The sequence below is a fragment of the Protomyctophum parallelum genome (genome assembly GCF_964188405.1).
Source record: "Protomyctophum parallelum genome assembly, chromosome: 17".
In the NCBI taxonomy this organism is placed as follows: Eukaryota; Metazoa; Chordata; class Actinopteri; order Myctophiformes; family Myctophidae; genus Protomyctophum; species Protomyctophum parallelum.
The window spans coordinates 11273519-11295280 of NC_139719.1; the positions used below are offsets into that span (position 1 = coordinate 11273519).

The 21762-nt window shown below is 46.2% G+C and overlaps 1 protein-coding gene across 1 annotated transcript; it reads right to left on the reverse strand.

The window, feature by feature from the left end:
- Positions 1 to 5569: 5569 nt before the first annotated feature.
- On the reverse strand, positions 5570 to 11986 carry LOC310874056 (tubulin beta-4B chain-like; the record flags this gene model as incomplete). The annotated part of the gene is made up of 2 exons (XM_083786724.1): positions 5570 to 6738; positions 11320 to 11986. The coding sequence occupies 2 exons, from the start codon at positions 11984 to 11986 to the stop codon at positions 5570 to 5572; spliced, it is 1836 nt and encodes a 611-aa protein (XP_083642850.1).
- Between the last annotated feature and the right edge of the window lie 9776 nt (positions 11987 to 21762).

Here is a 21762-nt window from a genome sequence, read left to right on the forward strand (position 1 = left end):
ATGACTAGTAGCCTATACCTTTTAAACCTTCAGGTCAGTTGACATTGCGAGAGACTCGCTCGCGTCACTTGCCTGTCAAAATAAGCTGATCTATACTGTACCAGTTCATGCATGCAGTGTGGTGCATCGCGGACCACCGCGATCACCGCTGTAAGCTGCCTTATATGGTGTGGAATGGGCGTGGATGTTCAATTATACCAGGCGAATCGCTTGGGAAAGAGGCGAAATGAGATACATTTAGATACATATACACCATAAATGAAGTCATTACGCCACCTTTGACTTGTGAGATTTATCGGACGGATAAATACGATATCATTACGCATATCATTTACACCTGGTTGTATATTTCCGTTGTGAATTTGGCCCCATGACACTATATTGAGACTAAAACTATGACTATTTGTTATAGTTTGGCATCATAGCTTATAGTTTTTATTTAGTTTGTCAGTGAAAAATAATGGTGATGAGCAGAAACTGTATACCCCTACACCCCCCCCCCCCCCCCCCCCCCAGGACACATTAAGGAAAAAGATAATCTCACAATAGAACAAACCAGGGCATTTAGGGAACTAATCAACAACAAACAAATCGTAATCAAGCCAGCAGACAAAGGCTCCTGCATAGTAATTATGGACAGACACCAATACCTGTTAGAAGGTGAGAGACAGCTCAACAATCAGGACCATTATAGGCAATTATAGCCATAAAAGCTAAAGCAATCGTAAACAAACTGAGGGAAAAAAAACACATAAATGCCAAACAACATCAATATTTAATAGGACAGGACAGCCCACGAGCTAGGATATTTTATCTTTTACCAAAAATACACAAAAGCCCGGATTCATGGACAATACCATATGAAATTCCACCCGGGAGACCAATTGTGTCATAGATCCATAACGATAAAATTTGTGACACACACTGAAAGGATTGACTTTCTTGATGTAACAATCTTCAAGGGCCCAAACTTTAACACAAATGGGAAACTAGACTTAAAAGTATTCTTTAAAGAAACAGACACCCACGCCCTATAACACAAAACGTCCTTCCACCCGACACACTCCTACACAGGGATAGTCAAATCACAACTACTAAGATTCCATAGGATTTGCACGCAAAGAAGTGATTTCAAAATAGCTTGTAAAACACTATTTAAGGCCCTCAGACTAAGAGGATACACTAGGACATTCCTCCGGAAAGCTCAAAGTACCTTCTTAGAAATAAGAGTGCAGGATCCAGGTCCCAAATTGGCCCTGATAACCAGTTATTCAACACAGAGCACACTAGCCAACAACAGAATAAAAAGGAATTTTGAGAACCGAACGGATGATCTTCTAAAAGATTATAAAATTATATCGGCCTACAGAAAAAACAAAAACCTTAAAGATTATCTAGTACACAGCAAGCTAAAAGAAATCAACACACCAGCACGCCAGGGACCAGAATACTTCAAACCCAAACAATTAGTCAAAAATAGAACTACAAAACGCGTGTTAGAGATTAAACAACAAATAACAACCAGAACCAGCAACTGCATTTACTTAATCACATGTGAAAAATGTGGTTTACAATATGTCGGAGAAACGGGTAAAACAATAGGTACAAGGCTGGGACAACACAGATACAATATTAACAATGGAAAAAAGACAACCACAAGGTTTGTGCAACATTTCATGGCTCACGGCATTGAAGCTCTAAAATGCGCTGGACTTCAACACAATCCCAATTGGACAGTAGGACAAAGACGTTTTAATGAAAAACAGTGGATTAAGAACCTCAACACGGATTTTCCTGGAGGCTTAAACATGCCTAAAATCAGATCTTGAACACAACAAAAACTTAAACTCAGGATTAAACTGGAGAAATCTAAAAATGATTGGATCAGACTTCCTTCAGATACATGGCGAATGCATTTATTCCTTGCATTGTGCCTACACATGTTGCGACGTGCGGTCGCAACATGTGTAGGCACAGTGCACTGAAGTTTTTTAATTCCCCCCCACTAAATCATTGTTTAAGTCTTAAGAAGTTGCCGTGCCCCCCTTTGAGTTCTTCAGAAAACAAACACGTCCTTCCTGTATGGCAGTACATTTTAAATTTATGTCCCCTCTGCCCTGCATCCTGTCCTGTGTTTGTTTGTTGGGCGAGGAAGAAAAAATAGGTTTACTCGCATGTCGGCGTGTGTGTGTGTGTGTGTGTCTGTGTGTGTAGAGTAGAAATGTGGAAAGAATCCAGTATAAGAAAAAAATCTCAAAATTGTACTTAAGTACAGTACTTGAGTAAATATACTTATTACTTTAAACCACAGGGTTTATGTGTGTGTGTGTGTGTGTGTGTGTGTGCGTGCGTGCGTGCTCTGTGCCTGACCTTGCGCAACATCATTATTCAAAACCAAATGAGCTAATTAAAAAAGCCACCCTGAGTGAGATGATCAATCAACGCTCTGCTGTTGTTTTTTGACAGAAACTCTTTACTGAGGACAAACATCCCATCCGCAGCACCTACCTATGATCCTAAACTATGATTGGCAGGGAATATTATATAGCATGTTTTCGCCCTCTTCATTCTGTGAGTCTGACTGTGAGCAGTTAATCTCGGGGCACGGATTACTATAACCGGCGTGAATCAAAGAGGCAACGAGTGAAAACGAATATGTGCTGCGGGTTAAAAATCACCCGTGGCTTCCTGTGAGGTTAGGTTAGGGTTTGGGGAGGGTCAGGGTTAGGTTAGGGTTTTGGGAGGGTCAGATTGTCTGACTCATGGTGTGTCTGACCGTCATGGTACAGTATGTTTTGACTTTTGAGTTTTGACACTTTCTGGCTTTTGACGCTTTTGACTATTTCTGGCTTTCTGGCGAGAAAAAATCTAAAGCGAGCCGAGAAATCCTATGAGACCGATTGTGCTAGACCCATTGTGCGAGACCGATAGACCGATTGTGCGAGTCCGATTGACCGATTGTGCGAGACCGATTGTGCGAGACCGATTGACCGATTGTGTGAGACCGATTGACCGAGTGTGTGAGACCGATTGTGCGAGACCGATTGACCGATTGTGCGAGACCGATTGACCGATTGTGTGAGACCGATTGTGCGAGACCGATTGACCGATTGTGCGAGACCGATTGACCGATTGTGCGAGACCGATTGTGCGAGACCGATTGACCGATTGTGCGAGACCGATTGTGCGAGACCGATTGACCGATTGTGTGAGACCGATTGACCGATTGTGCGAGACCGATTGACCGATTGTGCAAGACCGATTGTGCGAGACCGATTGTGCGAGACCGATTGACCGATTGTGTGAGACCGATTGACCGAGTGTGTGAGACCGATTGTGCGAGACCGATTGACCGATTGTGCGAGACCGATTGACCGATTGTGTGAGACCGATTGTGCGAGACCGATTGACCGATTGTGCGAGACCGATTGACCGATTGTGCGAGACCGATTGACCGATTGTGCGAGACCGATTGACCGATTGTGCGAGACCGATTGTGCGAGACCGATTGACCGATTGTGTGAGACCGATTGACCGATTGTGCGAGACCGATTGACCGATTGTGCGAGACCGATTGTGCGAGACCGATTGACCGATTGTGCGAGACCGATTGACCGATTGTGCAAGACCGATTGTGCGAGACCGATTGACCAATTGTGCGAGACCGATTGTGCGAGACCGATTGACCGATTGTGCGAGAACGATTGTGCGGGTTATAGTCAGGCCATATATAGTCAGGCCATCGTATTTTTCAATTTTTTTTTATCCTCGTTTTTTCATCATTTTTGACCATCCCACTGAGCAATAGACGTCTAAAAATAGACGTCAAAAAACGTCTAAAAATAGACGTCTAAAACACGTCTATTTTTAGACGTGTTTTAGACGCTCGTCTAATAGCCCATATCATACGGCATACTGTAGCACGCCGTTTTTCATCATTTGAGGAAACGATGGGTTATAGCCCATCGTTTTTCTATTTATTTTTTAATCCTGGTTTTTCATCATTTTTGACCATGGGCTATAGCCCATACCGTACGGCATACTGTAGCACGCAGTTTTTCATCATTTTTGAGGATTAAAAAAAAAGAAAAAAAAAAAAGTTATATAGTCATAGCCATATATAGTTATAGCCAATCGTTTTTTTTAATTCTTTTTTTAATCCTCGTTTTTCATCATTTTTGACCATCCCACTGAGCAATAGCCGGCTATTAGACGTGCGTCTAAAAATGGGATAAAAAACGTCTAAAAATAGACGTCTAAAAAATGTCTAAAAATAGACGTCTAAAACACGTCTATTTTTAGACGTTTTTTATCCCATTTTTAGATGCTCGTGTAATAGCCCATATCGTACGGCATACTGTAGCACGCCCTTTTTCATCATTTTTGAGGATTTGAAAAGAATGGAAAAAAAAAAACGATGGGTTATAGCCCATCATTTTTTGAATTATTTGCAGTGCCACCCCCACTTGTACACGGTTATTTCAGTCATTTTGTGTATTATAGGGTTGAATTGATTTGTTTACAGCAGATTCCTTGTTTAGTGTTTGTTTTATTGATTACTTTGATTTTTCTGTCTGTTTTTGTTTGGACTTTTTTGTAAATATTGAATTATCTTTAGATTCTTTCGTTCAGTTTGTTCAGTTTATTTGTTTTATTGATTGCTTTTGCCCGTTTTACTTTGGACCCTCACTTTATTTTTACATACTGGATTCACTTGAACAGTTCTCCTCCTTCACTGGATGGTACCATCTATACGATCTGTTAAGAACGTAACGATGGCCTTTTGTATGTTATAAAAGGAATGTTCTTTTGTACTGTATGTCCAGGACTTTATTTTACATCGACAGCAACACAATGTACACAATCTGTCCAGTTTTGATGCAAACACTTTGCATTTTGAGTGCCGTTGTTTAAGCAATGATCAGAGCTATACATTTGCTGGCATTGTTATAGCGACTGACTTTTTTACTTTAACCCATTCTGAACGGGCACCCATTTTGGTGTTAGCATCATGTTATGCTTTAGCTATTGAAAAATAGCAGATCTACAAGCTCATATCGCGCCACCGAGTGGCGCGATACAAGCTTGTAGGTCTGCTATTTTTGAAAAATCGAAGAGCGACTGACATTTCTAGAATCTGATCTCAGGTCAGAATGGGTTCATCAGACCAGTGTGTGTCCAGCGGAAACCTCGTATGAATCTGATCTCAGGTCAGAATGGGTTAATTTGGAGTAAAATGTTTACTACTTGTATCGTTTGTTGTGGTTTCTTTGTTGTTCTTTTGCATGCGTAGTATAGTATTTTGAGGTTTTTTTAATTATTATTTTGGGGGTTGCACTGTTTGGGAAATGAGGTTAGAGCAGGTCCGGGGACCCCTGTGGTTCCTTGAGGGGGTTCCAAATCACCCCTTAAGGGTGTGCAACTCTTTCACCGTCTTACAATGTACACACTGAGAGTGTACAGATGGAAGCAACAGGTCCATTTGGTTAAGGGGGTCCGTGAAACCGAACTGTTTGAGAGCCACTGGCTTAGAGTGACGGGGGAAAACTCAAATAGCAGGGTGAGGTTTTCAGAGGTCATCGTCCTCATCGTCCTCTGCCTCCTCCTCATTGCCGGCGTCCTGGTACTGCTGGTACTCTGACACCAGGTCGTTCATGTTGCTCTCGGCCTCCGTGAACTCCATCTCGTCCATTCCCTCGCCGGTGTACCAGTGGAGGTAGGCCTTGCGGCGGAACATGGCGGTGAACTGCTCCGAGATGCGCTTGAACAGCTCCTGGATGGCCGTGCTGTTTCCGATGAAGGTGGAGGACATCTTGAGGCCTCGCGGCGGGATGTCGCAGACGGCCATCTTGTTGTTGTTGGGGATCCACTCGATGAAGTAGCTGCTGTTCTTGTTCTGCACCTTGAGCATCTCCTCCTCCACCTCGCGCATGGACATGCGGCCGCGGAACATGGTGGCCACGGTGAGGTACTTGCCGTGGCGCGGGTCACAGGCGGCCATCATGTTCTTGGCGTCGAACATCTGCTGGATGAGCGTGGGCACGGTGAGCTGCACGTACTGCTGGCTGCCACGGCTGGTGAGCGGCGCAAAGCCCAGGATGAAGAAGTGCAGCCGGGGGAAGGGGATCATGTTGACCGCCAGCTTCCTCAGGTCGGCGTTGAGCTGACCGGGGAATCGCAGGCAGGTGGTGACGCCGCTCATGTTGGCCGAGACCAGGTGGTTGAGGTCGCCGTAGGTGGGCGTGGTGAGCTTGAGCGTGCGGAAGCAGATGTCGTACAGCGCCTCGTTGTCCATGCAGAAGGTCTCGTCCGTGTTCTCCACCAGCTGGTGGACGGACAGCGTGGCGTTGTAGGGCTCGATGACCACGTCCGACACCTTGGGAGACGGCACCACGCTGAAGGTATTCATGATCCTGTCGGGGTACTCCTCTCGGATCTTGCCGATCAGCAGCGTGCCCAAGCCCGACCCCGTCCCGCCTCCCAGGGAGTGGGAGAGCTGGAAACCCTGGACGCAGTCGCAGTTCTCCGCCTCCTTTCTCACCGCATCCATGACGGCGTCCAACAGCTCCGCTCCCTCCGTGTAGTGGCCCTTGGCCCAGTTGTTACCGGCGCCGGTCTGACCAAAGACAAAGTTGTCCGGTCTGAAGATCTGACCAAAAGGCCCGGACCGCACCGCGTCCATGGTGCCTGGTTCCAAGTCGACCAGCACAGAGCGAGGGACAAACTTGCCACTCGTTGCTTCGGTGTAATAGACGTTGATTCTTTCCAGTTGTAGCTCGCTGTCCCCATTGTATGTCCCGGTAGGGTCGATGCCATGTTCGTCGCTTATGACCTCCCAGAACTTGGATCCAATTTGATTGCCACACTGGCCAGCTTGCATACTGACGATTTCCCTCATGTTGACGAGATACAAAACTGCCTGATCGACAAATAACGATTGTAGAATAACTACAGAATATATATCTGTTCTGTGAAACCTTGTTTTCTGTCTTCTTTATTTCTCAATAGCCCTACACACACAGCTTATATCTGTGATCAAATCTCTGGTCTGACGTCACACATACACAACACAAACCTAAACACTGATTTGTACAGAAGTGTCCTGAATGTGTCCTGAGGCTGAGTGAAAAGGAGGACATTTGTCAACGGTCTATGCACCCAGGGACGGGCTCAGGGACGGCAGTGGCTCAGGGGTAGAGTTGCCGGTTGGGAACCGGCAGGTTCCCGGTTTGATCCCGGGGCTCCGCCTGAGTTTGTATCAAAGTGTCCTTGAGCAAGTCTCTGACTAATTGCTCTCCTAAATTTCTCCCGATGAGCAGGTTGGTGCCTTGCATGGTTTCCTCCGCCATCTGTGTATGAATGAACGTGTGTGTGAATGGGTGAATGAAATGCACAATCTATGTAAAGCGCCTTGGATAAAAAGGCACCATATAAATGCACCATTTACCACCATAGAGGAGCAAAGGGCTTATAAATCAAGTCCATCACTTTATTTTTATTACTTGCGAAAGCAGAGCGTGCAAGTAATGTGGTTTGTCCGGTGCTTCGATGCGTATGCCGCGGTATTGATTTTTGAGAGTGACGTAATGAAGATATGTACCAATGCCAGGATATAACTGGCTCTCGATGGTGACGTAATAAAGATATGTTTCAGTGTCGGGTGAATTAAAGGTAATGCCTCTATGTATACTGTACAATGTACAGTATACATAGAGGCATTACATACATGTACAGTGTACATGTATTTAATCTGAAACCTACCTTTATTACGTCACCATCGAAAGCCAGTTATATCCCTCCATTGATACATATCTTCATTACGTCACACTCAAAATGGATGCCCAAAAAAAATGGGGAAATCTTAATTTTTGTGTATTTTCGAGGGGCGCTATAGCCCCTCCTATATACAGGTTTAATGTTTGTCTTTGGTTCAATGTTTGCTTAATAAACGCCATTGGGAAAACTTACGTCACTTTGTAAATCATTACGTCATATTATCTTTATTGTTAATGGCATTAAATGTTTGTGTTGGAACCGTTTGTTTAACATCACCATTACATAAACTACTCAACATGAGTTAGACTTTAATATATTAGCGCCCCTCACTTCACACGGGTGTGATTTTTATATCAAAAGTCCACAAAAATAAAAATGTAATTACTTCCTTAAAACGAACACGTACTGCGTGATGACGTGTCGAGGTCCACATCAATAAAAGACAGTAATAACTAGAACTGCACTCTGTCATAGATATCCCACTGTTACTTTCTTAGCTTACGCATGTTTCATGATAAATGTTCTTATGTGATGTATTCCCATGCTTTTTTGTTCTTGCCTAATGTAAATCGCTCTGGATTAAGAGCGTCTGCTAAATGCCTAAATTGTAAATTGTCAAGTGCCTACTTGCTTGTTGCACACTAGTAGGCCATAAATGGCACTAGTAGGCCATAAATGGCCTACTAGTGCACAAGCAGAGCGTGTAAGTACTGTCGACCGCTACAAACTGTCGACCGCTACAAACTGTCAAATCTCAGCTTCTCTGTGAAGGAACGTTTGAAATGTTGAATTATTGAATTTAATTATTAGGTTTAGCTAATAATATCCGATGAAAAAAGGTATATAAACTGAAATAAAATATGTTATCACGTATACAGTATAATTATTTAATTATTTATTTTAAATTGTCAATTGCTTTAAATTTACTTAATCTTGGACTATAGTGATATTAATACTAAATGCCTTTGTGTATATGTAATTTGTTTAGCGGTATACTGTGGTAACTTTTCGCCACTTTTGATGCATATGCACCGTCTCAGCATATGACGTCAGGGTATAACTGGTATAACTAGCTCTCAATGATGACGTAATAAAGATGTGGATTAAAGGACCCAATCCCAGAGTGTAATTGGTTTTCGATGGTGACGTAATGACGATATGTTTTAGTGTCGGGAGGTGTTACATAATCGGGGATGATGTTTATGTATATATATAGTATATGATAACTTGGTTATGTGTATATATATATATATGTATATATATTATATAGGATATAGAGATTATGAATAGGTTACATTATACAGAGTGCTGATCGACACTTTCAGCCACAGGTCTGGTCTGCTGTGGTGCGTGGAGGCGGAGAAGCACCAACCTCCTTTCTGTCTGCCCACCCCCTCGTCACCAGGAGCCAATCCACGCTCAGAGGACCAGCCTGTGAAGAGTACTTAGCAGCAGCTGTGATGTGCAATCATTGGCAGTGTCTCTCAGTCACCCCATACTGAGAGCACACTGTCCGTCGGAGCTAGTTAAAAGCTCAAAGTCACAAAACTGTACAAGCGTAGGCCAGGGGCTAGACCTGTGTGGAGCCCCCTGAGCTGATTCTGCGTTACAATTACGACTGATTATAGTTATATATACAATATATATATATATATATATATATATATATATAGATAGAGAGAGAGAGAGAGAGAGAGAGAGAGAGAGAGAGAGAGATATAATATATAATATAATATATATGGCGTATGGGAGTGTACTTATTGTAAACCTTTGTTAGGCAGTAGTTAGTGTAGACAGCTTAGGTAGTTTGAATTTGTGTAACATTTCATTTCATTTATTGGTTAGAGTTAGGTCAGAGTGTTGTGTGATACTTTAGAATAGGGCTAGATAGTTTTGATGGTTTATTTGAGTTGCCCCATATAGCCTGTCTTTTGTTTTGTATTTGAAGTTGTAATCTTTATGGTTCATTATTATTATATACTTTATTACTAACGTTGAATAAACAACAATTCTCGTGCCAGCCGTGTTGCATCCTCTGCTTATACCCCTAGACATACAAAGGGAATGTAACAGGAGGATTAAAGGTAATGCTCCTATGTATACATGGATGTAATCTGGCACCACTGCCGTATCAGGCACAAGTAGTCATTACGTCATTTGCTGGGACGGTGCATATGTAACGAATATCATCCTGGGCGAAACTAGTACTTGCGCGCTCTGCTTGCGCAAGTAATAAAGCTCACCCGTTTGATTCCCATTGCTGCATCATCCTCCAAACACAGGTGGTTTTGAGTATAGAACTAGTCCGTTTTTAATCTCATTCACTCATTCAAGATGACATCCAGACAGTGTATGCTCGTTTTAAACGTATGTTACAAAAGGAATATTCTTTTGTATTGTATGTCCAGGACTTTGTTTTACATGGACAGCAACACAATGTTCACAATCTGTCCAGTTTTGATGCAAACACAATTTTGAGTGTCGTTGTTTAAGCAATGTTCAGAGGGTGCTATACATTTGCTGGCATTGTTATACGACTGACTTGGTGCATTTTACTTTAATTTGGAATGTTTACTCTTTATTTTGAGATTGAGTTATTTTGTATTAATTTGGGGGATGCACTTTTTGCGGAATGAGCAGTGCTTAATTCTCAAAGTGCGGTCCCGGGACATGGTTCCTTTACGGGGTTCCAAATGGCCCCTTAAGGGTGTGCAACTCTGAGAATGTACAGATGGAACCAACAGGTTCATTTAGTTCCACTTGTATACACTCTCAGAGTTAAGGGAGGTACTTGAAATCAAACAGTTCGAGATCCACTGGGTTAGAGTTTGAGCAAATATATCCAAGCGACGGAGGAAAAGCTCAGATTAGCAGGGTGAGGCTTTCAGAGGTCGTCGTCATCGTCCTCTACGTCCTCCTCTGTGTGGGCGTCCTGGTACTGCTGGTACTCTGACACCAGGTCGTTCATGTTGCTCTCGGCCTCCGTGAACTCCATCTCGTCCATGCCCTCTCTGGTGTACCAGTGGAGGTAGGCCTTGCGGCGGAACATGGCGGTGAACTGCACCGAGATGCGCTTGAACACCTCCTGGATGGCCGTGCTGTTGCCGATGAAGGTGGAGGACATCTTGAGGCCGCGCGGCGGGATGTCGCAGACGGACATCTTGTTGTTGTTGGGGATCCACTCGATGAAGTAGCTGCTGTTCTTGTTCTGCACCTTGAGTATCTCCTCCTCCACCTCGCGCATGGACATGCGGCCGCGGAACATGGTGGCCACGGTGAGGTACTTGCCGTGGCGCGGGTCACAGGCGGCCATCATGTTCTTGGCGTCGAACATCTGCTGGATGAGCGTGGGCACGGTGAGCTGCACGTACTGCTGGCTTCCGCGGCTGGTGAGCGGCGCAAAGCCCAGGATGAAGAAGTGCAGCCGGGGGAAGGGGATCAAGTTGACCGCCAGCTTCCTCAGGTCGGCGTTGAGCTGACCGGGGAATCGCAGGCAGGCGGTGACGCCGCTCATGTTGGCCGAGACCAGGTGGTTGAGGTCGCCGTAGGTGGGCGTGGTGAGCTTGAGCGTGCGGAAGCAGATGTCGTACAGCGCCTCGTTGTCCATGCAGAAGGTCTCGTCCGTGTTCTCCACAAGCTGGTGGATGGACAGCGTGGCGTTGTAGGGCTCGATGATCACGTCCGACACCTTGGGAGACGGCAACACGCTGAAGGTATTCATGATCCTGTCGGGGTACTCCTCTCGGATCTTGCCGATCAGCAGCGTGCCAAAGCCCGACCCCGTCCCGCCTCCCAGGGAGTGGGAGAGCTGGAAACCCTGGACGCAGTCGCAGTTCTCCGCCTCCTTTCTCACCACATCCATGACGGCGTCCAACAGCTCCGCTCCCTCCGTGTAGTGGCCCTTGGCCCAGTTGTTACCGGCGCCGGTCTGACCAAAGACAAAGTTGTCCGGTCTGAAGATCTGACCAAAAGGCCCGGACCGCACCGCGTCCATGGTGCCTGGTTCCAAGTCGACCAGCACAGAGCGAGGGACAAACTTGCCACTCGTTGCTTCGGTGTAATAGACGTCGATTCTTTCCAGTTGTAGATCGCTGTCCCCCCTGAATGTCCCGGTAGGGTCGATGCCATGTTCGTCGCTTATGACCTCCCAGAACTTGGATCCAATTTGATTGCCACACTGGCCAGCTTGCAAACTGACGATTTCCCTCATGTTGACGAGATACAAAACTGCCTGATCAACGAGTAACGATAGTAAAATATCTTCAGAGTTGTGAGAAACTTTGCTTTCTATCTTCTTCTATATTTCTTCTATATTTCTATCTTCTATATGTTTATAGCCCTACACACAGCTTATATGATCAAATCTCTGGTGTGACGTCACACATACACAACACAAAGTGTCCTGAATGTGTCCTGAGGCTGAGCGAAAAGGAGGACATTTTGTCAACGGCCTATGCCTATTCTTTTGTACTGTATGTCCTTTGTTTTCAATCGACAAATATAACAATATCTGTTCTGTGAAACTCAGTTTTCTCTCTCTTTTATATTTCTCAATCGCCCTACACACACAGCTTATATAGATGATCAAGTGTCTGGTCTGACGTCACACACACACACACACACACACACACACACACACACACACACACACACACACACACACACACACACACACACACACACACACACACACACACACACACACACACACACACACACACACACACACACACACACACACACACACACTTGAGTGAAAAGGAGGATATTTGCCAACAGCCCATGCATGCCGGTTCGATCCCATGCCGGTTCGATCCCATGCCCTGAGTTCGTGTCAAAGTGTCCTGGTGTGTCCTGGTCTCCAAAACTACCTCCCCCTGGCCAGCCGGGGCGCCTGATGGAGGGGAAAGGAACTGGTCGGAATAACGTGTCCCTTCCACGCGCTACGTCCGGCCAGGGAAATTCCCCTCTGTCAGGTGAAAAGAAGCAGCTTGGACTCCTCATGCATAGAAGGAGGCATGAGGTCAGTCCGCTGCCCCCCCCAGGTTGGCAGAGGAAGTGTAGCGCCCAGGATTACATTAGATAATTGGCACTGGGTGAAAAGAAAACTGCATGGGTTACAAAATCGTGGGATAAAAAAAAAAAAAAAGAAGTGTCCTGGAGCAAGACTCTGAACCCTAATTGCTCCTGATGAGCAGGTTTGGTGTCTTGCATGCTTTTGTCTATGTAAAGCGCTGTGGATAAAGGCGCTATATAAATGCACTACCACCCTATAGTAGAGCAAAGGGCTTATAAGTCAAGTCAAGTCCTGAATGTGCTATTGCTAGAGCATTTTTGCTTGTTGGCACCGTAGGAAAAAGTGAATAGAGTAATCTTCTCTCCAGTCAGTCTGTGATTTACAGTTTTCCTGAAACTATATAAGCTCATTCACTTAAAGGACCACTTCACCACTTTTCAACCTATCTTCATATAATAGGTCCTCACTAATAATCATGATAAAATGGCACAATTCTTTTCTACTCAGTCTGTGTCTCATAGGACGGCTGTGGGCAGTTTAGAAACAGTCTTCCAGTGAAATCATCATTAGGCAGATTCTTTTTTAAACAAGATTATTTTACACAAATATTTAGATTTTCATTATCGTAATAACGATGGCTTCCATTTTCGCATTGCAACTTTTCAGGACTAGAAAGCCTGCCGTTTTTATTAGCTTGTATTCCCCATCGATGATGTCACTGGAAGACGGTTTCTAAACTTCCCACAGCCCTCCTATGAGACACAGACTCAGACTGAGTAGAATTTTGTTTTGCCATTTTTTCATGATTATTTGTGAGGACCTACTATATGAAGATAGGTTGAAAAGTGGTGAAGTGGTCCTTTAACATTTCCTCGTCTCATTCAAAATCCCACACCATTATAAGGCGTTGGCCAAAAACAATGTTTCAATTTTCATTGTGTTCACTCTGAACAAATGTTCCATTTGTATCAACACAGTTGTTTACCCCCACATGATGATAGTCGCTGAAAAAGCAACTCTGGGATTTAGATTTTTGTTATGGTGTAGAACAGGGGTGTCGAACTCAACTTGGGGCGAGGGCCGCATTGGTCAAAAGGTCACTTGATGGGGGCCACAACCAGTTGCGGACGCACGCTCGATGTCTCAGTCTGTCACTGCTATAATATCTATTTATCTATCTATCTATCCATCCATCTATGTATGCTCAGACCCAGCCAGCCAGCCACACACATAGTGCTCAGACCCAGCCAGCCAGCCAGCCACACACATAGTGCTCAGACCCAGCCAGCCAGCCAGCCACACACATAGTGCTCAGACCCAGCCAGCCAGCCAGCCACACACATAGTGCTCAGACCCAGCCAGCCAGCAAGCCACACACATAGTGCTCAGACCCAGCCAGCCAGCAAGCCACACACATAGTGCTCAGACCCAGCCAGCCAGAAAGCCACACACATAGTGCTCAGACCCAGCCAGCCACACACATAGCTGCGTATGGGAGTGGTTGCACCACTCAAAAAATCTTCAAAAAACTGGAGATTGGAGAACCTGATTTGGACATGATCTGATGCAGGACAATATTATGTCACTATGACAGAAAGAGAAGATGGGTCATGGCCACATTCATTCACGCCATAATCTCAGTGGAAATTGGGGAATATGTTGACAATAGTCGACAGCTCTGCCGATTAATAATCGATTAATTGAACCCACCCCCCATATTAATCAATATCAGATAAAACTTATAAGATGTTATATTATGCACATGCCATGGTCACATACCAGAAGATGTATCCATGACTGATTTCAGCCATTTGGGTTCCATAGAGCAGTTTAGAGGCAATTTAGTGTTAAACCTGAGAGGCAGTAATGCGCTAGAGTAGCCTATAGTGCCTTGACTGCTGAAAATAATGCAATTATACAAAGTCTATGGACTTTTCATGTTTGTTGGATCCACTGTTGAGCCGCCTAACCGCCTGGGGCCTAAATGAAATAGTTTTACTCAAATCTTTGCTTCTGTCCCTGGAACAAAATGTTTTGAAATGGGGGTCTGCGGCCACATTTCCGGAAAACTGTTGGTATTTCGAAGGCTTTTGTAGAATGGGCCTCTAGGTCTTACTGGCTTAAGAAACATGGGTCTGGTGAGGGTGCATTTGGTCACCAGAGACCCCTGCTCTTCGGAAACAAATTACGTAGTGATGCCCTGAGATCTGTGGGGATCTTTTTGTACTCCCAGGCCCTTTGATGTGTGTGTGTGTGTGTGTGTGTGTGTGTGTGTGTGTGTGTGTGTGTGTGTGTGCGTGTGTGTGTGTGTGTGTGGGATATGTATTAATGAATGAACAAATGAAAAATTTATTTTCGTGTACAGTACATTGAAAACAACTGACAGCAGTCCTTCCTGTTCGTATTCTATAATGCATTATTAAATACATGAATACATATTTGTACAGTGACTTACTTGACTTATTCCTGTAGGCTCCTAGGTGGAGCATAGGGCCGCAGTCACACCCCGCCATCGGACTCTGTTTTGAGCAGTTTTCTTCAGCGGGGCCCACGATAATCCGGTCGGCTTTGCCTCACTCTCCACTGATCTTCTCCAGGTCTGGTATATTGTACAGTATTTGAACAAATGAAAACAAATAAAACAAGGCCATTTACATGTGGCTCTCCTCACTGACCGGGCCTTTTCAAGGAATGAGGCAAATGAAAAGGTGTAATTTTGAAATAGGCATTTCAGTTTCTCGAAGTCCTCAAACCATATAAATTCATGTTTATTCATGTTAAAAAGTCTCTCCCTAATAGAGTTGTAGAATGGGCAAAAACAAAATGCATTTCATTTTCAATTTCAATTTCCTGTAGATCACACAGACTACATAATCTATCCTCCTCAACCGTGCCTACATATCTAACTAGAAATACACAAGGAACTGACCACAACATATATACGACGACGAACAAGGAACTGAAAGCACTTTACAGGGAGGTGAGACAAGGCAGGCGACAGCAAACAAGGCATACAGGAAATCACAGAACACTACTACAAAATAAGGTACAGAACACAAATACAAGTATATATTTTTCTGTATCATAGAGCAGAGCTTTGGTTTACTTTACACCATACAGTGGAGTCCCATATGTCTGTTCCTCAATCTCAAAATGGTCTCTATATGGGTTCTGAACAGAACCCTTTGTTAGACACAGACACAACCCCAGATTCTCAGCCACACCCACATGTTTATTTTAATATGTGGAGTGGCTATTCAACCACCAGGTGGCGTCGACCCATGATGAGTCTTAATAGCTTCTAGCAATATGCAGTGGTGGAAAAAATATCACATTTTGTACTTGTATCAATACTAAAGTATCAATACTGCAATATAGAAATACATTGAAATGCATACTGTTACAAGTAACATATTCAACATTTACTTGAGTATAAGTACAAAATCAAAGTTTTAGTTGTTAACGTTAGTTCAACTTAGAGCTGTAATGCTCCATCATCCGTCTGCTCCAATCAGATCTGCGTTACCTTGTCCGCACCCCTTTATAAACGGTCCTCACTTCCCTTCGCTCATCTGTGCTTCCGTTCAGGTGACAGGTAGCACACAGACACGATCGAGCTCGCAGCTCACCTTCATCGTCCGTCATTTCCATCCAAGTTCAAGAGTCAACAAACTTCTCCACGGCCGCAGCTTTCATCCCAGGACACACCGACGGGTGTTTCGCCAGCGTCCCAGGCCCTGCATGCCTCCATCAGATACAGTATCATTCTAATTGCTCGCCACTGCTATTTATCCACCTAATTGGTTCAACCTTCAAACAAACGTAACTGCTAACAGCCTCATTTCGATTCCGTTCCGATGCTGCCTCCGCACGCAATCGCCACTTTTTATCCTGCTTGCTTGCTGCTACTCAGTGCTTTGTATGTCGTGCGTTGCCGTTACAGGCTGCTTATGCTGTATAGTGTATACTGCTGCTAATGCCTCATGCCACGAGTCTCGCTACTGCTTCAGGTGGCGTCTGGGCGATCATGCATTAAACGTTGCTTTCACGGCAGTAAGCTACTGGTCATCCTGTGAACGTAGCATAGATCAGGCTGCAGGTCTAAAATCATACACAGCGTTTTAGTTCGTCCACAGTGTAGAGTGGCGACACGCTTTGTCTAGTTCCAAACTTTTTGTTCCTTGGCGGAACTTTCCCCCGAGATAGAACGAGCACTTCCGCATTCCATCGTTGCCACGGGAGTCAACACTAGTGTAGGCTCGAGGATCGTTTGCTTTTGCCTGAAGGCTGGCGTGCTTTGATGACGCAGTGTTGTGATGCGCCAGTGTTGGCTGTGATGAGCTGTTGGATGGAATAATAATAAACGGAGCGACCGGTGGCGTTCCAATGATAAACTCCTCGTCATCTATCCTTATAAAGAGAGTCTAAAGCCTGCATTTTCTTCTAGCTGCGGCCGGCGCTACACTAGCGTCACCACTATCGTATCTTAGACTCCTAGACTACTCTGAGCATGTCCGGTGCCGTCAGGTTGCCACGTCCGCTCATTATAAGCGTCTCAGGCTTGTTTTATTTAATCACTTGCCGGGTGGACGCCGTTGTTTAAACCCACGGTTCATTCGAAGCACCCTCAGTGTTACATGTTGGTAAATTATCTGACGCTGTCGGATCGTTTTCATAATGATTCAAGTTAGTTTTCGTGACTTGTTTTCGCGGACCTGGCGCTTGTCTCCTCCAACATGGCAACTCGGTGCCCCATTCATTCATGCCCTGGCAATCTACTAGTGCTCTGGATTCATGCTTCAATCATGTGGATTGTGATGAGATGTTGAGCGTAATCATAGGAAAAAGAAAAAGAGAGAAGAGAGAAAGGGAGAAAGAGAAGGAGGAGGAAAAGAAACAAAGTAAAAAGAGGAGAAGAAGAGAGAAAAGAGAGGCCAGGTCAGTGTGAACACGTTCAAATAGCTGATCTACAAGCCGTGAGCTTCACAGGTCGGAGCTCCCACTATCAGCTCAATAAGTCACATTTTGCTGTGGTTTATTCCCGGGTTTTCATCCCATGTCTAACCCCCTGATCGACGTTAGACCCTCAAGAACGCTCCATTATTACATTGTCAATGAAGGGAAAATGCTTGCCATATTGTCCCTCTTTACGCCACTCTGTTCCTATCATTCACGGCATTTAATGTTCATGCCGGCACCGCTCGTTCACTTGACCTTTCATCACCTAGTTAACTCGAGCTTTCAACGCGTCAGTCACGCTAACTCGACGCAGGTATAGTGCAAACATACAAATGGCTTGTCTTCAGGGCGGCCGTGTTCCATCTGGTATTCCTCTCCTTTCACAGCAAATCTCAAATCTGCTGCCGCGTTTGCACATTGTCGTACCTCGCCCAGCAGATATGGGAGTTTTCGCCACGGGTCACGTTCTCAATCTCCAGTTGTAATCCGTGGGAAGTACGTGTCTCTGACGTCTCGGTTCAACACATGGTTAGAAAGCGTAGCTCGCTTTCCACTTCATTCACGCGCAGTGGGCGCATAGTCTGTCTTCTCTCAGGATTCAGGTCCGCCTATGTCGACCTTCTCGATGGCGAGACCGTGCTCACCGAGCCGTACCTAATTAAGATTTTCTCTGTTACTCACCCGTCAACTGCATTATTTCTCCCGTCAATTAAGTCTTAATATTCTACTCTCACTCCAACTGCCACGTCGGTCCGACCATACTAACTCCATGCTTGTGCCCCTCCTGTCCAGCTACCTGCTCGGCGATCATCAGGGAAACGAGCACTGTTCACGCATGCCTGGAAGGCCAGGTTCCCGGCTAGGCCTCAACACGGACCCCCACCGAGCTGAACTAGTCAGCCATCCACCGCAGCCTAATCCCATCAGCAGCCACGCACTGCAGCAGCCAAACCCAGCCGGCAGCCACGCACCGTGACAGCTAAACTCAGTCGGCAGCCATGCACTGCAACAGCTAAACTCAGTCGGCAGCCACGCACTGCAACAGCTAAACTCTCTGGCAGCCATGCACTGCACCAGCTAAGCTCGACAGCCACGCACCGCAACGTCTCAACTGCGCCGTAATGTCTAAACTCATAGGTAACCACCCACTCAACGTCTCAAACCACTCACCTCAACCCATTTCCGGGCGGGAACCCCTATCGGTATCTTACCCCCTCAGGCCGGGAACCCATACAGTACGTACAGTATTCAAATGTAAAATTTCGATGCTGCTTTATAAATATTTGAAGTTTTTCAGAAACCTTAGGTCAGGATTCAGAGGCGTTTTTAGAATCCGCCTTAGGCCTAAATGGATTAAGCCATAACCTATTCACAGCCTCCGTTGCTCGGAGAGCTCAGGCCACCGTGCTACGCTCCCACTTCAGTTTTGGGGGGGAATTCCAAGCGGAATAGTTTCCCGCAGTCGGCCATATCACTATTAATAATTTCGGTTCCACGTCCACTGCGTCAGCCATAGCCCAAGAACCTATGTTCGTCAAACCTTTCCCCTCGGGTCTGCCGCGTTCGTCAAACATCACGACGCCCAGCTTTCGCTCGATGCCCAGAGATCCATGGCGTCTACTAGTCCGGCACCGTGGTCAGGTACCTCTCCTCCGTGCTCCTCCCCCTCCACGTTAAGACCAGTTTCTTCCCTGCTACTGCGGAGACCGTCCTCCTCCTCGGCCGTGAATGCCGGACACTTCCGCCCCACGGAAATCCCTGGACGGGTGCTGCACCAGGATGTCTCCGTGGTACTTGACATCAACCAGGATGAGCACATCACCAACGAGCATCCGTACGGGCCATTACCAAGTATAACAGAGAAGATAGCAGTGAGGAGACTAGCTGGTCACTGCCACCGCCATCGAGAACTCCCGGCCAAGGCCGCACCGCAGGAACCAACGCTGGGCGTCGATCGAGAGGACGTCCCACACCTTCCTAGGCAGACGCACTAAAGAAAGATACCGGTGCGGAAGCACAAAGGAGCTGGCCAGATGTACGAAGGACCGAGATGACCGGAGTCGTCGTTGGAGGGCTCGTCTGAGGTCGTCGTAGAGAGTTCGCCTCCCATCTACGCTCGCTGCTCCTAAGATGTGGTCTCCCTCCTGACCGCTATACTCCAGCCACTCCCTGAGAATCGGAGCCGCCACCACCGCTGCTGCCAGCAGCGTCTCCGTCCTGATCCTGCAAGCCTCGGGCCACTGGTCGTCCTCCGCCTTCTCCTCCTATGTCAGACCTTCCTCCGCCTCCGTGCTCGATGCCCAGAAGTCCATGGTGTCTTCCAGCGCGGTACCTACATTGACTGGTGGATGTGTCGGGTGGCGGGTACCTCCTCCTCTGCCCTCTTCTAAACATGTTCTCCCTCTCCAGGACGCCCACTCACTTCCTCCAAAACGACGGTCGACCCGTCCTCCGGCCACGCAGGCCTCCTCCGTCGGGAGTCTCCCTGTCCCGCCAGGCGAATCAAATTCTCACTCACTGCCCTCTGTCGAGAGGACGCCTGCTAATCAAATTCTCACTCACTGCCCTCTGTCGAGAGGACGCCTGCTAAACAATCATTCCATTCACGTTTCATTCATGCCATGCTAACCAACCTTACTCTCATCCCAAACAGACTCCGCCGGCAAACGATTTCCGGCCAACCATCCAGAGGCTCGCTAACCATCGGGCTGTTCGCCTACCAACCATACCTATTAACCATTCTCCCACAAGCCCCTTCCGCGAAGGCTCCCATGTCGGCGGCACCAGCCGTCGTGAGGCTCCAACGGCGCGGGGCCTTCCTCACTCTCCCACGGATCCCTTCTCGCTAAAGGCCCCGGCTCGTCGAGGGAATCTCTCCAACATCGTTTGTATAGTCCCTTCCAGGTAAACCTTAATTTACTCCTTCCTCCAGACGTTTGCACCATTCCTCCAGGCGCGCACTATTTAATTCCTTTTGGGGGGCAGGCTCAAGAGCCCCCCCTGCCTCCGCCAGGCAGGATCCGAACCGAGGCTCTGGTCCGTCCCCAGGGGGCCCACGCCAAAGCCCTTCCACTGTCTCCTCCTCGTACCGTCATCATTCTGTTATCATTCTGTTATCATACTGTCAGTCACTTCTCTGTCCATTCACTCAATCCCAGCTCCATACTGTAATCAATTCATCTGCAATAAATCTCACCTCCAACCTCCACCCTCCGTCTTAAGTGTAAGCTCGTTAAGAGTTGAAGTTTTAGTTGTTAACGTTAGTTCAACTTAGAGCTGTAATGCTCCATCATCCGTCTGCTCCAATCAGATCTGCGTTACCTTGTCCGCACCCCTTTATAAACGGTCCTCACTTCCCTTCGCTCATCTGTGCTTCCGTTCAGGTACCCGCCACCTCCCCGACGACCGCCCAGCAGCAGGCTCCACCAGGTCGGCCCCAGGGGGGCAGGCTCAAGAGCCCCCCCTGCCTCCGCCAGGCAGGATCCGAACCGAGGCTCTGGTCCGTCCCCAGGGGGCCCACGCCAAAGCCCTTCCACTGTCTCCTCCTCGTACCGTCATCATTCTGTTATCATTCTGTTATCATACTGTCAGTCACTTCTCTGTCCATTCACTCAATCCCAGCTCCATACTGTAATCAATTCATCTGCAATAAATCTCACCTCCAACCTCCACCCTCCGTCTTAAGTGTAAGCTCGTTAAGAGTTGAAGTGTACTTAAAGTACCAAAAGTTTTCAAATGTATACAAAGATTTAAAAATAGCAGACCTACGAGCTCATAATGTGGCACATCACGACGTATTGTGAGCTTGTAGATCCGCTATTTTCAAATAGTCTACTATACTGAGGAAGTGGTTAATGCATGTTTTTTTTATAATAATCAAAATCTCCAAAGTAACGTAAAAGTACAATATTTTCCTCTGAGATGTAGTTAACACACATTAACAACTTCAGCCCTATACACAATTTGGCCATTTTAAAATAGCCGATCTACAAGCTCACAATCACCACGGT